The sequence below is a fragment of the Peromyscus californicus genome, unplaced genomic scaffold (genome assembly GCF_007827085.1).
Source record: "Peromyscus californicus insignis strain IS unplaced genomic scaffold, ASM782708v3 Scaffold_3__1_contigs__length_106647218, whole genome shotgun sequence".
In the NCBI taxonomy this organism is placed as follows: Eukaryota; Metazoa; Chordata; class Mammalia; order Rodentia; family Cricetidae; genus Peromyscus; species Peromyscus californicus.
Genome location: NW_026294551.1, coordinates 18,791,057 through 18,804,296, shown reverse-complemented (window position 1 = coordinate 18,804,296; position 13,240 = coordinate 18,791,057). Strand labels below are relative to the sequence as shown.

Genomic DNA, 13,240 nt, shown 5'->3' with positions numbered 1-13,240 from the left:
GGCAGTACACACTATAACTCCAGTTCTAGGGGATCTGATCCCCTCTTCTGGCCTCCTCAGGCACACACGCAGTACACAGAAAAACATGCAAACAAAACATATACACATAAAATAATGAATGAATTAAAAAAAAAAAAGACTGACATATATACAAACTAATAGAGACTAAGGCAGCCTGAACAGGCCTGCACAGGTTCAAGCCAGACAGGGTCCCAACACTGAGACAGGGAAGTGGACACAGGCTCCCATCCCTAACAAGACACTATCTCCAACTGACACCTACTTGCAAAGGAAAAATTAGTTTTTTTCCAATGGCATCTCAATGGGTATATTAATCGTATTTATGGGTAGACACTATGTGACAGTAGACGACCAGCACAAAATGAACTCAATGGTATTTTTATAGACTTTTTGTCTCATATGGCTCTGTTTGGGCATCTTTTGTCTTAACTGTCCTAAAAGCTTGTATATTATGGTTTCTCATTTTGTGTTTTTATAAGTTTTGAGTGATTGTGTGTGTGTGTGCGCGCACGCGTGTGTTCGCGCACGCACATACATTTACTGTCCTTTTTCTTTTTTTTAATTCTGTTTTGTTTCTTTTGTTTGACTGTTTGTTTTCTAAAGGAAGAGAGAGAAAGGGTATGAAGCTGGGTCGGTAGGAAGGATCTGGGAGGAACTGGATGAGGGGAAACCAGGATCAGAATATATTGTATGGGAAAAATTATTTTCAAATCTATATTCAAATATATGTGTATGTATCTGTAACATAGACTAGTTCCTTTTCTTCTTTCTACAGAAGAATACAAGCAATGTTCTGAGGCTTCAGTGTGTATACAGAGGCCTCAGTACTACTCAGTATACTGAATCATTTAATTTAGCAAACACAGATTAAGCTTATATTGTCGTTTAATTCACTGTAAATTGATTGGAAGGCTACATATTTAAAAAATTCAATTTATCTACAGGTAGAGAAAAAGAACTATTTTAGAGTCAAGCAGTTGTCTACATTTAGTTCTATGTTATTAATGGTTTGGATAACTCAAGAAACAACAGTATTACTTAGGATTACCCGACAGCTCAGTAGAGAAGATAACATTAAGACTGAACTGTCCTTCAAAGGTGCTGGCTTGCTCAGCAATCACTTAGTGAGTGCTATACATCCATTCCAGGCTCGTTCTAAACAAGAAGGAATTAAATCTGCTCTTATCTCACAAAATGTTATCAGAGTCATTCCTTAGGAGAAAATGTTCTAGAAGCTAAGGCTAATTAAAAAAAGAAAGAAAAGAAAAAGAAATCCTCAACAAAGAGGTTCTTTAGAAGACCCAGAACTTGGTGATAATATTGCCCTAGCTTGTCAAATCACGTAAGAACTTATATGTTCATAAGCTCTTAATACTAAAACCTCTTTACGACAAAAGTGACTCTCATCACTAAGTCTGTAAAACATTCTATTGGTCTAGTGATTTCAAAACTCACTACTATTTCTTACCCGAATGATTTTCCTATTCCCTCCTCTACTTCACTAGTGCAAATCCACGGACCCTCAGCACCTCATTCTGAATAAGGCAGAAGATGGAAATAACCTTCATGATTCATAAAGAGCTGGTGCTACGTCACTTGATTCAAATGTACAGCTTCAAGCTGTGATAAACTATACCTTTTGCCTTAAAACCAAAAACCAAACAAATTTTTTTTAGAAAAGGAGAAAATCGGTTTTAAAAGTTATTTAGCTGAATTTTGAAAGATGGCTCCATGGGAAAAGGCAGAGTTCAATCCTCAAGACTCACACAGTGAAAGGAAAGGACAGACTCCTTCAGGTTGTCCTTTGACCTCCACACATGTATGCGTTGACATATGTCCAACCACACACACACACAAAAACAAACAAGTACATAAATGGGATTTTCAACTGTGTTAAAGGAGGAGAGGTGCACTCCCTGAGGCAGCAGGGAGTAGTAAGGAGACAATGGAGTGCAGCCTCAGACGCACACATGCGGAGGTACATCACCAACCAGTGGGGATAGAGGACAGACTCAATAAACATCAGGACAGCTGTTCTCACAGACGGCAGGATAAAGTTAACTTCATAACTCACACCAAACACAAAAATAAGTTCCAGATGAATTAATCACCACAACAGGCAAAGCAAACAAAACTTTTTCAAGTAAGATCTTTATGATTTCAAAGTAGGGTAAGCTTTCTTGAAGATCGCATAAAAGTACAAACCACACAGGCAAAAAAAAAAAATGGCAAATTTAACAATAACAGTTAAGTCTAAGACTTTGTAAACAACATGAAAAAAAGATCATCTAGAAGCTATCTGCAATTAACAACTCGAATCTAAAGCAAATACTGCCCTCCTCAAAAGGAAAAAAACTATACAAGTAAGAAAATATGAATAACCCAACAAAAAAAATGAACAAAAGCTGTACAATGATAATGCACGGAAGAACTCTCCAGTGACCAACAGGAAAAATGCTTAACCTCACTGTGGTAATCAGGACAAAATGGAAATTACATTGATGAGATCAAGTTGCATTTCTTATATGTAGTATAATGTCAGCAACCCAGAGTATGAGCGTTTAGAGACTGCATTATAGGGCTGGGTGTAGCGGCACAAACCATTAGTCCCAGCATTCTGAGGCAGAGATAGGCAAATCTCTGTGAGTAGGTCAGCCCATTTTACAAAGTGAATTCCAGGCCAGCATGGGATACATAGGAAGACCCTGTCTCACAAAAAAAAGAAAAAACAACCAGCTTTACAGCAAGTGTTTGGTGTACTCCAAATGCAGGCATTTCCAATGGGTTACTCTTCAGCCAATTAAAGATTTTTCTATAATAAAATAATATACCTTTAAATAGGTGAGATGGTTCAGCAAGTAAAGGCACCTGCTACCAAGCCCGACGACCTGAATTCAAGGCCTGGGCCCACGTGGTGGAAGGAGGGAACTGACTCCTACAAGTTGTCCCCTACACATGCGCTACGGCACAAATGTGCACACTCATAAATAAACAAATAGATGTAAAAAAAATATACATTCACCTTTACACCTTCAGTACTTGAAAAAAGAATAAATCCATATATCAAATAGTGCTTTAAGGAATTAAACTTTATTTTCTAAAATTTATTGTACTTGATGATTCTTTTTAAATCTCTACTAAACTGATGTACAAAAGCAAGTGTATAAAAAAGATAATAATGAGTAAATATCTAGCATTGCATAAGCTTTCTTGAGGTGGAGACAAATAATCACACTAATACTTTATTTTTGAGTCAGGGTCTTATTCTATTGTAGCAGGCTTTCTCGGACCCCAGTCTCCAAATCATGACAGGGAGACTTATTAATTATGAATGCCTGGCCTTAGTTTAGGCTTGTTTCTTGCTAGCTCTTGTAACTTTATTTAACCTGTTTCTCTTCATCTAAGTTTTGCCTCAGGGCTTTTTGTCTTTCTTTCCTTCTGTATGTCCTACTTCGTGTCTGGTTGGTGGCTGCTTGGCAGGCCCCCGGTGTCTCCTTCTTTTTCTCCCTCATTTTCTCCACTTCTCAAGCCTAGACTCCTCCTCCTACTTATTCTCTCTGCCCGCTAGCCCCACCCATCCCTCTGCTGACTGGCTATTGGCCACTCAGCTTTTTGTTCGTTTTGTTTTTGTTTGTTTGTTTGTGTTTGTTTGTTTTTCGAGACAGGGTTTCTCTGTGTAGTTTTGGTGCCTGTCCTGGAGCTCTGTCTGTAGACCAGGCTGGCCTCGAACTCACAGAGATCCACCTTCCTCCGCCTCCCGAGTGCTGGGATTAAAGGCGTGCGCCACCACCGCCCTGCGGGCCACTCAGCTTTTTATTAGACTAATTAGGTGCCTTACGTAGGCAAAGCAACACATCTTTACATCGTTAAACAAATGCAGCATAAACAGATGTAACACATCTTTACAAAAGGTAATATTCCACAACTTAAATAAATGTAACATATCTTTACACAGTTAAAGTAATATTCCACAACATCCTATAGTTCAGGCTGGCCTAGAACTCAGTACGTACATCAGACTGGCCTCAAACATACTGTGATCCTCCTGCCTCTGTCTCCCAAGTCCTGGGATTAAAGACATACACACCAGGTACAGCACACTAACACAGTTACAATGAGAAACAGATAAAGCTCTAAGATAGGAACACAGGTTTTCAAGGCTGTGTAACAAAGTATCCTGATTTGCAGCGGAGAGATCAGAACCAGCTTCCCAAGTGTTCTCTGAGTAGGAGGTAAATGGTTGGAGGCAGAACCTTACAAAGAAAAGAAAGAGCCCAGCAAAGACCTTGTGGTAAGAGAAACTGCCATAGCTTCAAGGAATTGAAAGGCTTATATAACGTGAGAACAGACAGTAAAGGTGAGTGGAGGGAGAGAGGAGCAAAACCCCAAGGAGCCCTCAGTGGTAAGCAGCTGATCTTCTCCGCGAAGATGGGACGTTGCTGAGGAGGGGCTGAAGCAGCAGAGGGCACGGGAAGAACAAGCAGTGTGGAGAAGGGGAGTGGGGAGAATGCCAGAAGGCGGCTACGTGGGAACCTCCTGCAGTTATCCAGACCAGAGAGAGAAAAGGGTGGCATGAAGGTGCAGAATGGTGAGCTGACCAGGGGAAAGGATGCAGCGACGGCAGTGGGTGGTTTTAGTAGTGAGCATGGCTAAAAGCAACGACACTCCCAAGGCTGCTACCTTTTCTGGGCCCCAATCAAATACCTTTAAAAATTATTTTTGTTATCCTTAGTGTGTGGGTAGGAAGACAGGGATGAAATGTACAGAGGGTAGAGCAGGGGATGTGGCAGAGGTATAGAGAAGAGGGTTGGGGAGACAGCAGAGTGGATAGATAAAACACTTGTCCTGCAAGTGTGAGGACCTGAGTTCAAATCCCCAGAACCTCTGTAAAGCCGGATAACATGGCTCATGTCCACAATCCTGGGCAGATTCTCCAGAGGCCGGAAAGCCAGCTAGTCTGGCATAAGCAAGGTGAACAACAAAAGAAACCCTGTCTGAAGGAGGGTGTATAGCAGAGACAATGGGCTCAGTGTTGTCCTTTGACACAAACATATGACTATGCATGTGCGCACACACACACACACACACACACACACACACACACACACACACACACCATACCACCATACCCACCAGGTTTCCACCGGAAGAGTGATGGTACCATTCAACGAAAGAAAAACAGAAAAGTACCATGTAGTGGATCCTGGCTTTAGATTTGAACAAGACTTCAAGCTGTCTTGAATCTATTTATTTACTTATTCATTCATTCATTTATTTGTTTGTTTATTTGTTTGTTTGTTTATTTATTTATTTATTGAGACAGTGTCTCTCTATGTAACCCGGTCTATCCTGGAACTCACTATATGGACCAGGCTGGCCTCGAACTCAGAGATCCTCCTGCCTCTATCTCTGTGGGGATCAAAGGTACGGGCCCAGCCCTGTTCTTGAATTTAAATAGGCAGTTTCATGTATCAATTTGGAATTTAGAGGACAGTTCTGTGGGGGATGGGTGAAATCTTGAGAACCTCAGGCACATAGACAGTGATAGCTTTGGCTCAGAAGGGATTATGGAGGAGATAAAACAGAGTATGGGAATTGAATGACAGGGTGGAAACAGGCGAGTCTGCAAGAGAGATAAATTGAAACAGTAGCAAGGCATCACAGAAACGGGGAAGAGTGTCTCCCATTGAGGATGCAAAGGTCAGGCCCATCGGAGGTGGCGCTTGCCTTTAATCCCCGCACTAGGGAGGCAGAGGCAGGTGGGTTTCTGTGAAAACCAGGCCAGCCTGGTCTAAAGAGCGAATTCCTGGACAGCCAGAGCTGTTACACACACACACACACACACACACACACACACACACACACACACACACACACAGAGGAAGCAAGAGTCAACAATGTCAGATGTTGCTGAGACATCAAGTATGACAAAGCTTGAAAAATGTGTATTAATTTTAGGGGCCGGTTTCAGTCAGACTGTGGTGGGCCACGGAGGGAGCAGGTGGTAAATAAATGGGAGACAATAAACACAGAAAATCATCACAAGTTATTGCTGTAAAATAAAAGTGACGTGTGGGGGCAGAGGGAGGGTTTGTTTAAGACAAGAGAAGCTCCAATATGTTCCAAAACAGCTGATGATTCAGAAGAGGGGCTCCTGAGGAGGCAAAAATAGACCCTGAGGTACATTTGGAAGGGCCAGCCTGAGATAAATGGGGGATTATAAGAAAAGGAAGAGGAAGATATGGAGCTAGACTGATGACCTCTAAGGTCTCTTGGGAACTCTAGAATCTCATGACCTACAATTCTCTTTAGACAGGGCATTTTCATATGTGCATGCATGAATGCAAACCTATTCAAATATTCAGGGGTAAGTGAATCGGTCAAGCACCTCTTCAGTCTGTAATGACGCAGTTAATGTCCCCACGTTTTGGACCAGTGTAATCTCTGGGCCTGATCCATCCATCAGAGCTCTTAGCTCTAATACATACTGCAATAACAGCAGTGACCTGGTCCCATCTCTTCTCCCCAACCCCATCCTTACAAGCTTAAGGAAGAAGTAAAATGTAAATCCCTGACACTACAGCACTGCTTGCTGCATTCAAAGTGACTGTCAATTAGAAAAACAGAACGTGACACCCCGAATCCATCTGCACTTCAGGCTAAAGACACTGCAGTTTCACTCGACAGTTGACAGGTTTCTCCCCAGAGGATGGTCTGAGGTTAACCCTAAAAGTCATTTGCAGCCCCCTCCTCTTTTCATAACATCATTCATTTAGGACATCATTCATTTAAGAAGAACGAGAAACGGGTTCCCACACCCTCACCCTGACTGCAGCAGACTACACCCCGCGGGTATCCAGCAGTGCCACCTCAGAAACCCTCGGAGGGACGCGGAGGACACTCAGTGCTCGTCAGAGGGGGTTCGAGTGGTCACCACCCTCAGGGTGCCTGGAGGACGAAGGAAACGAGCCCCAGGGGATGGCACGGGAGGTGCGGGAGACCCGGGAGACCAGGAGACAACCCTCGGGGAGGACAGAGTTTCTGAGCAGAGCTAATCCCCTGCCGCAGCTGCCGGGTCTCGCCTCCAGCCCTACTCTGATCTCTCCTCTTTCAGTGTTCCCCGGGGCTCTGCCTCGCGTCCCCTCCCCGGGGCCCGCGTGGGCCTCGCAGCGGTCGCGAACCCCGCGATCCCGCCGCGAGCTGGGGTTGCCCGGCCGCCACTCACCCGGCCCGCCATCTTCGCGGACACGTCCGGTTCCGAGGCTGCAGCTCCGCACTCGGCTGAGCCCGCCCCCGCCGCGCGCGTGCCCGCCAGCAGCCCGCCCTCGCGCAGGCGCGCAGCCGCCGGGAGGCCGCGCCCGCGCCCGGCCGCGTCCCCGGCGCCCTTCCCCAGCCCGTGCGCGCGCGCGCAGGCCGAGCGGCGCCATTTTGGCTTGAAGACAAGCTGGCAGCCTCACTGCCACCCTGTTTCCACAGAAGCCATGGGCGTTGGCCACGTGGCCTTTAGTGGCCTTTTAGCTTTGTGCTTCCAGACCTCTTAAAAGGGAATGCGCCGAGAAAACCCTGTGTGTGTGTGTACGGGCCTTTCCCCCAAGGAAGGGCCATAGCCAGAAGCTGGTTCGGAATTCGGATTCTGTTTGAATCCAGGTTTTTCTTTTGCAGGAGCATTTGTTTTGAAAGTGAATCATAATTATATATGTGTTAGCTTTATGGCTCAGTAATTTCAGATATAAGCACAATTTATACCTTTAGTAATCTTTTTTCCAGTATTGTTTCATTTTTAGAGTATTCTGCAAATAAAGTTCAGTCTGTGTATGAGGGGTTATGTGTGTGCATGTATGTGTTTAGGCCAGAAGATACCAAGATGTCATCTTCAATCACTTGTCCACCTTATTTTTCAAGATAAGATCTCTCTCACCCACCATGTAGGCTTGGATGGCCAGCAATTCCCAGGGAATCCTCCTGCCTCTCCCTCCTCAGGACTGATGTTACAAATACCTGTTGCCATGCTCGTGGATGCCAGGCGTCCTAATTGAGCTCTTCACCTGCTGAGAAAGCATCTTACTTAGCATTGCCTTCTCCCCAAACCCAAGTTCAGTCTTTTAACCTCCATGTTGCCTTCCTTCATGACATCTCTTCACTGGAATATCAAAAAGGTCTAACTTGAGGCTGCAGGAAGAAAGATTCTCTATCAGATGCTTTAAATCCCCTTGTTAATATTTCTTTTCACATTTGCCGGAGACGATAAGGAATATTACAGCTTAGCTTTAATTTCTTATTGAAGAAAATGAAGATATGACCATATGGCCTCCCCATGGTAAGGTAAAGAAAGGTTTTATTGTAGATATCAGGGAGAACACAGCCAGAGGCATCTGGAAGAATCCAGACTGAACATGACCAGCAGGGTAGGGTGGGCTATGAGAGGAGAGAAGGGTCGGGAGAGCAAAGGAGGAAGAGAAGAGAGAGAGGAGAGGGGACCAGAAGAGAGAGAAGAACCAAGAGGCCAAGAGTGGGGCCAAGAGAGAATGTAACCAAAATGGCTGAGTTGTATGGGAATTTGAAGCTGGGGGAAGGGAAGCGAAGCCTAGCACTGGGTTTGAGAGATTTAGGGTAGGGAGTGGAGTGAGGAATGCTGGGAGGAGCCACAGGTACTGAGTGGGACTTGTCCCGGGTTTCTTTGGAACCTGCCACTTATAATAATTGGGGGGGGGGATTTTTATCCAATATGAAAGAAAATAAGCGAAGAATTAAAGCTTAGCATTAATAGGTTCTGCCTCTCGCACCTCCATAATAAGTTTTTCTGCCGACGCAGTAAGTCAGATCAAGTTGAATTGAAAAAGTACAACAGGTTTATTTGAGCAAAGCAGCTCCCAGGTGGGTTCTCCAGTCCTAGAGATGGAGACTGGAGAAGCCCCGCCCACAAACAAAGGCGGGGAGACTGCATAGGATGTAGGTGAGGCATGATGGCATGTCTGCCACAAGCTGGGTTTGTACCCAAGTATGGTCAAAAGCTGAGCACTTTAGGTGGGTTTTTGGGCAGCTGGCAACTTCAGGGGAGGAAACTGTTGTCGCTGACAAGAATTTGGAACTGGGCTTTTTGGCACCTTCCCTTTATTTAGAGATTCTCTGCGTGGTGGGGTTTGGAGAGGTGGGAATGGGGTTTCTCATACCATGCAGGAGTGAGCTGAATGGAACAAGCATGTTTAAGTTTAAGCAACTTAAAATTAAGAACTGATAAAAATCAAGACAGGTGTAGTGTTGACCACCTTTAATTCCAGCACTTGGGAGGCAGAGGCAGGCAGAGCTCTGTGAGCTTGAGGCCAGCCTGGTCTACAGAGTGAATTCCAGGACAGCCAGAGCTATTTAATGAGACCTTGTCATGGGGGGCAGGGACAACAAAAAGAACTGATAAAATCAAAGTGTGAGTTCAAGATGAACCAAGAACAGAAGAAAGTATGCATGTGGATCTCATGAACTGCCGGATCTGAACCCCTGGTGCTATGCTGGGCATCTCAAATGTGTAACTAAGTCATGAGTGGCCTTGAGGGTTATGAGGAAGGGGTGGAAAACAGTTGAACTCTGATGTCAACTTGGCAAAAAGCTGTTTAGGGACAAAAAAGAAAAGAAAAATATCCTAGATGAAATGAAGCTCCGGGAGGCTTCCTTGTCCTTCTCTGCCACTCCCCTGCTGTGGCCTTTCTGAACCTCAGCCCTCCTAATGTAAACTGAGAAGCACAGATGGATAAACTTAGTGAGCACCTCTTACTTTTTTTTTTTTATTGTTGTTACTTTGAATTCAAACCTATACATTACAGTGATTTTGCCCAATTACCAGATCCAGATGACACTGGCTCTCAGCTCAAAGACCTAACGTCACGTTTCAGGCTGATGTTCATCTATCTCTGCCACTGGCCTGTTTGTCTTACTTTGCTCAGTAAAAGAATCGCAAGGGGAAATTTCTTCCATGTCTTCAACAAGGACAAATGCTTTTCATCTTGGAAGGCCCAGCCTGCCTGCCTGTGAGTGGTTAAAAACTAAAAACAGATCCCAGCCCTGCAGGATCTACCAGTGATGCTTCAGGCAAACACAGCTTGTTCTTTCAACCGGAGGGGAAGAACTCGGAGACCTTGTTCCAGATTGTCTCTACAGCCCATCTGTGCCTGACTCTGGCTCATGTTCAAGGTCATTCTAGAAACAGCAAAGAGCTAATGGCGCATTACCTTCTCAACAGCCCTTACAGTGGTAGTTGATAGTAACAAATATCTTTGCCACCTCTGGTTCACTCTGTCTAGTTGCAGCTTGCTCACTTCATGCAGCACTGGAAGGATGATCAGACCAGGGCTGGCCCTGGTGTGAGCAAAGAACCCAGGTTCAATCAGATTCACTCCAAAACAACTGGCAAGGCCATCCTCTAGTTCTCCAGCACCCTTGAGGTTGCCTCTCTTCTGTCTTCTGCAAAATGTGATTGTCCCCTTTGCCTGGATTTGTCTAAGTCACTTACACACACACACACACACACACACACACACACACACACACACACACACACCACACACACTCATTCACTCACAAAATCAAAACCCTACATTCCCTCAACTCTCCATTGATCTCTGAAATTCTCTTAATATGTCTTCCTTTTACAGTGAGAACACAGGTAAGAAAACTATCCAAATGTTTTAAAGGTGCACTAAAATGGAGATGACTAACCTCACTTTCTACAGGCTGGAGGTCTTTTTAGGGAGCCAGGAGAAAGAGTTAAGAATAGGATCAGAGACAAAAGGTACCTGAAGGATGGGGAAATGTTCTGGTTTGCTTTTCTATTGCTGTGATGAAACACTAGGCCAGAAGCAACTTGGGAAGGAAAGGGTTTATTTCTGCTTACAGATTAGAGTCTATCATCGAAGGATGTCAAGGCAGGAACTCAAGGCAGAAACCGAAACAGAGATCTCAATGGAAGGCTGCTTATAGGCTTGTTCTCCATGGCTCACTTGGCTTATTTTCTTATACAATACAGGACCACCTGCCTAGGGGATGGCATTGCCCAGAGTGGGCTGGACCTTCTCTCAGCAATCATTAATCAAAAAACTGCCCCCACAGATGTGCTCACAAGATTAATCTAATAGAGGCAATCCCTCAGTTGAGATTCTCCTTTCCCAAGTGACTCCAGTTTGTGTCAAGTTGATAAAAACTAATGGGCACAGTAAAGAAGATGTTAACAAAAGACACAAAAACAGTTGGGCATAGTGGTGCATGCCTTTAATCTCAGCACTTAGGAGGCAGACACAGGCAGAGTTCAAAGCGAGTCTGGTCTACATAGTGAGTTCCAGGACAGCCAGAGCTACATAGTGAGACCCTGTCTCAAAAAACAAACAACAAAAGAAGAAAGAAAGAAAGGAAGGAAGGAAGGAAGGAAGGAAGGAAGGAAGGAAGGAAGGAAGGAAGGAAGAAAGAAAGACAAAACAAACAAACAAACAAAACAGAAAAATCCAGGATAAAGGACAGTGAGGCACAAGTAGGGACAGGGTTTGACCACAGTCATCTCTTGCTGAACATAACTATTTGTGACCCAGTGTGAGAGTTTGTTTTATATGTTTAGGCCATGGTATCCAAATACTTGCTCAATATTCACTACCCTAGGCTCTCTATGAGAGTGCTTTTGGGGTGAGAGTTACATTTAAACCTGTGGAGTTTGAATGCAAAGATCACCCTCCACAGTGTTGGTAGGCCCCATCCAATCAGTGGTTGGTCCTGGACAGAATAAAAGGCCAACCCCCAAGTGTTTATTTGAGTGCCTACCTTAATTTAGCTATGCCATGATTTTATTTATGATAAAATAATCTAATTTTTTTAAAGACCTACCTTGTTAGATGTGGTGGCCCACACCTTTAATCAAGCAGAAGCAGGCAGATCTCTGAGTTTGAGGCTAGCCTGGTCTACATAATGAGTTCTAAGCAAAAATATGCTTCTATGCTTCTCAAAAATAAAAATAAACAAAAAACCCAAGCAAGCAAACAAACAAAACCACGTCCACCTCTTTTAGACCAGGAGAAAATTCAGATGACTGCTGCACTAGATCGTCAACTTTGCCTTGGGAGACCCAAGGCCGTTCATTCTAGCCTGTCCTGTGACACTTGACTTTGGACTTGCCAAGCCTCCATAATTACATCAGCCAACCATAACCTCTTCCTAGCTGCACTCACAACCTTTCAGGCCTGTTTCTCTGAAGAACTCTCCAGAGTAGTCAGTCTCTTGTCAGTGAGGGACATGGAAGTAATTCCAGAGATTACCCCGTGACACCGAGTATTTCCACTTGCTTTTTGGCAGGTCACCAATCTAATGACAACCACGGCTCATGGATAAACGTTTATGTTCCAGTGAGGGCTCCACATAATGCCTAGTAAGCAGTTCAGTTAGGCTGAGGACGGTTTTGGTGACCTAGACCTTTTGATGGTCCTTGTGGTGAGTTCATTTCACTGGGAGAAAGAACTTCCTCCTATGCCCTGAGGAGGTGTGGTAGGTAATATCAACAACAGGACTTGAGCTGATTCATTGGGATACACTTGGCTTATCACGCTACATTTTGGGTTGTTTTGTTTTTTGCCATGCTGTAGTTTGATACTTTCTGCCCTAACAGAAGGGGGAAGTACCTTTGCTTTGTGGAAACTGTAGGATTAGAGAAATGGCGTTGAGGACAGAGATTAGGGTCGTAGGAGGGTGTGGGCTTCAAAGGTCTTCCAGCTGGCTTGTATGCAGATGATTCAGAAACCATTTCGTTTGGCAAATTCTCCACTGCGTCTTAATTTTCAGAGGCATCTGCAGTGGATGCGAGAGCCCAGGATCGGAGAATGTCTCGCTGGTGTCATTGTGTAGCAAAGGCAATCTTCAGAGTTCCTTTTACATCCTTCCCTCTGCGCCTCCCATCTTTCCCAAAATTATTCCACGTCGGTAACCTAATGTACTTGTAGGTGCAATTTTAAAGGATACTGCCGGGAAAAGTGGCTTCGTGGAGGAAACAAAGCTGTAATAGCAAAATGGCAGAGACTGTGACACTGTGTAGGCAGACAGCCTTATGCTTGTTGCTCCAGTCCTAACCCACAGGTCAGCCCACCCCGGAACAGCTTCACAGCCCCATCACAGCCAGGCTTGGGATGATGCAGTTGCCATCTGTCTGTTTTCTGTCAGTGAGACCTACTTCCTGAAATGATGCACACAGGGCTAG

The 13,240-nt window shown here is 44.5% G+C and overlaps 1 protein-coding gene across 1 annotated transcript in view; it reads right to left on the bottom strand.

Annotated features, from left to right (window-relative positions):
• The window catches only part of Nsf (N-ethylmaleimide sensitive factor, vesicle fusing ATPase), a 144,809-nt gene extending 137,438 nt beyond the window's left edge, over positions 1 to 7,371 (bottom strand). The window contains exon 1 of the mRNA XM_052755675.1: positions 7,247 to 7,371. Coding sequence (XP_052611635.1) covers positions 7,247 to 7,258 — 12 coding nt within the window. The 5' untranslated portion in view covers positions 7,259 to 7,371. The remainder of the gene's footprint in view (positions 1 to 7,246) is intronic.
• Positions 7,372 to 13,240: the final 5,869 nt, after the last annotated feature.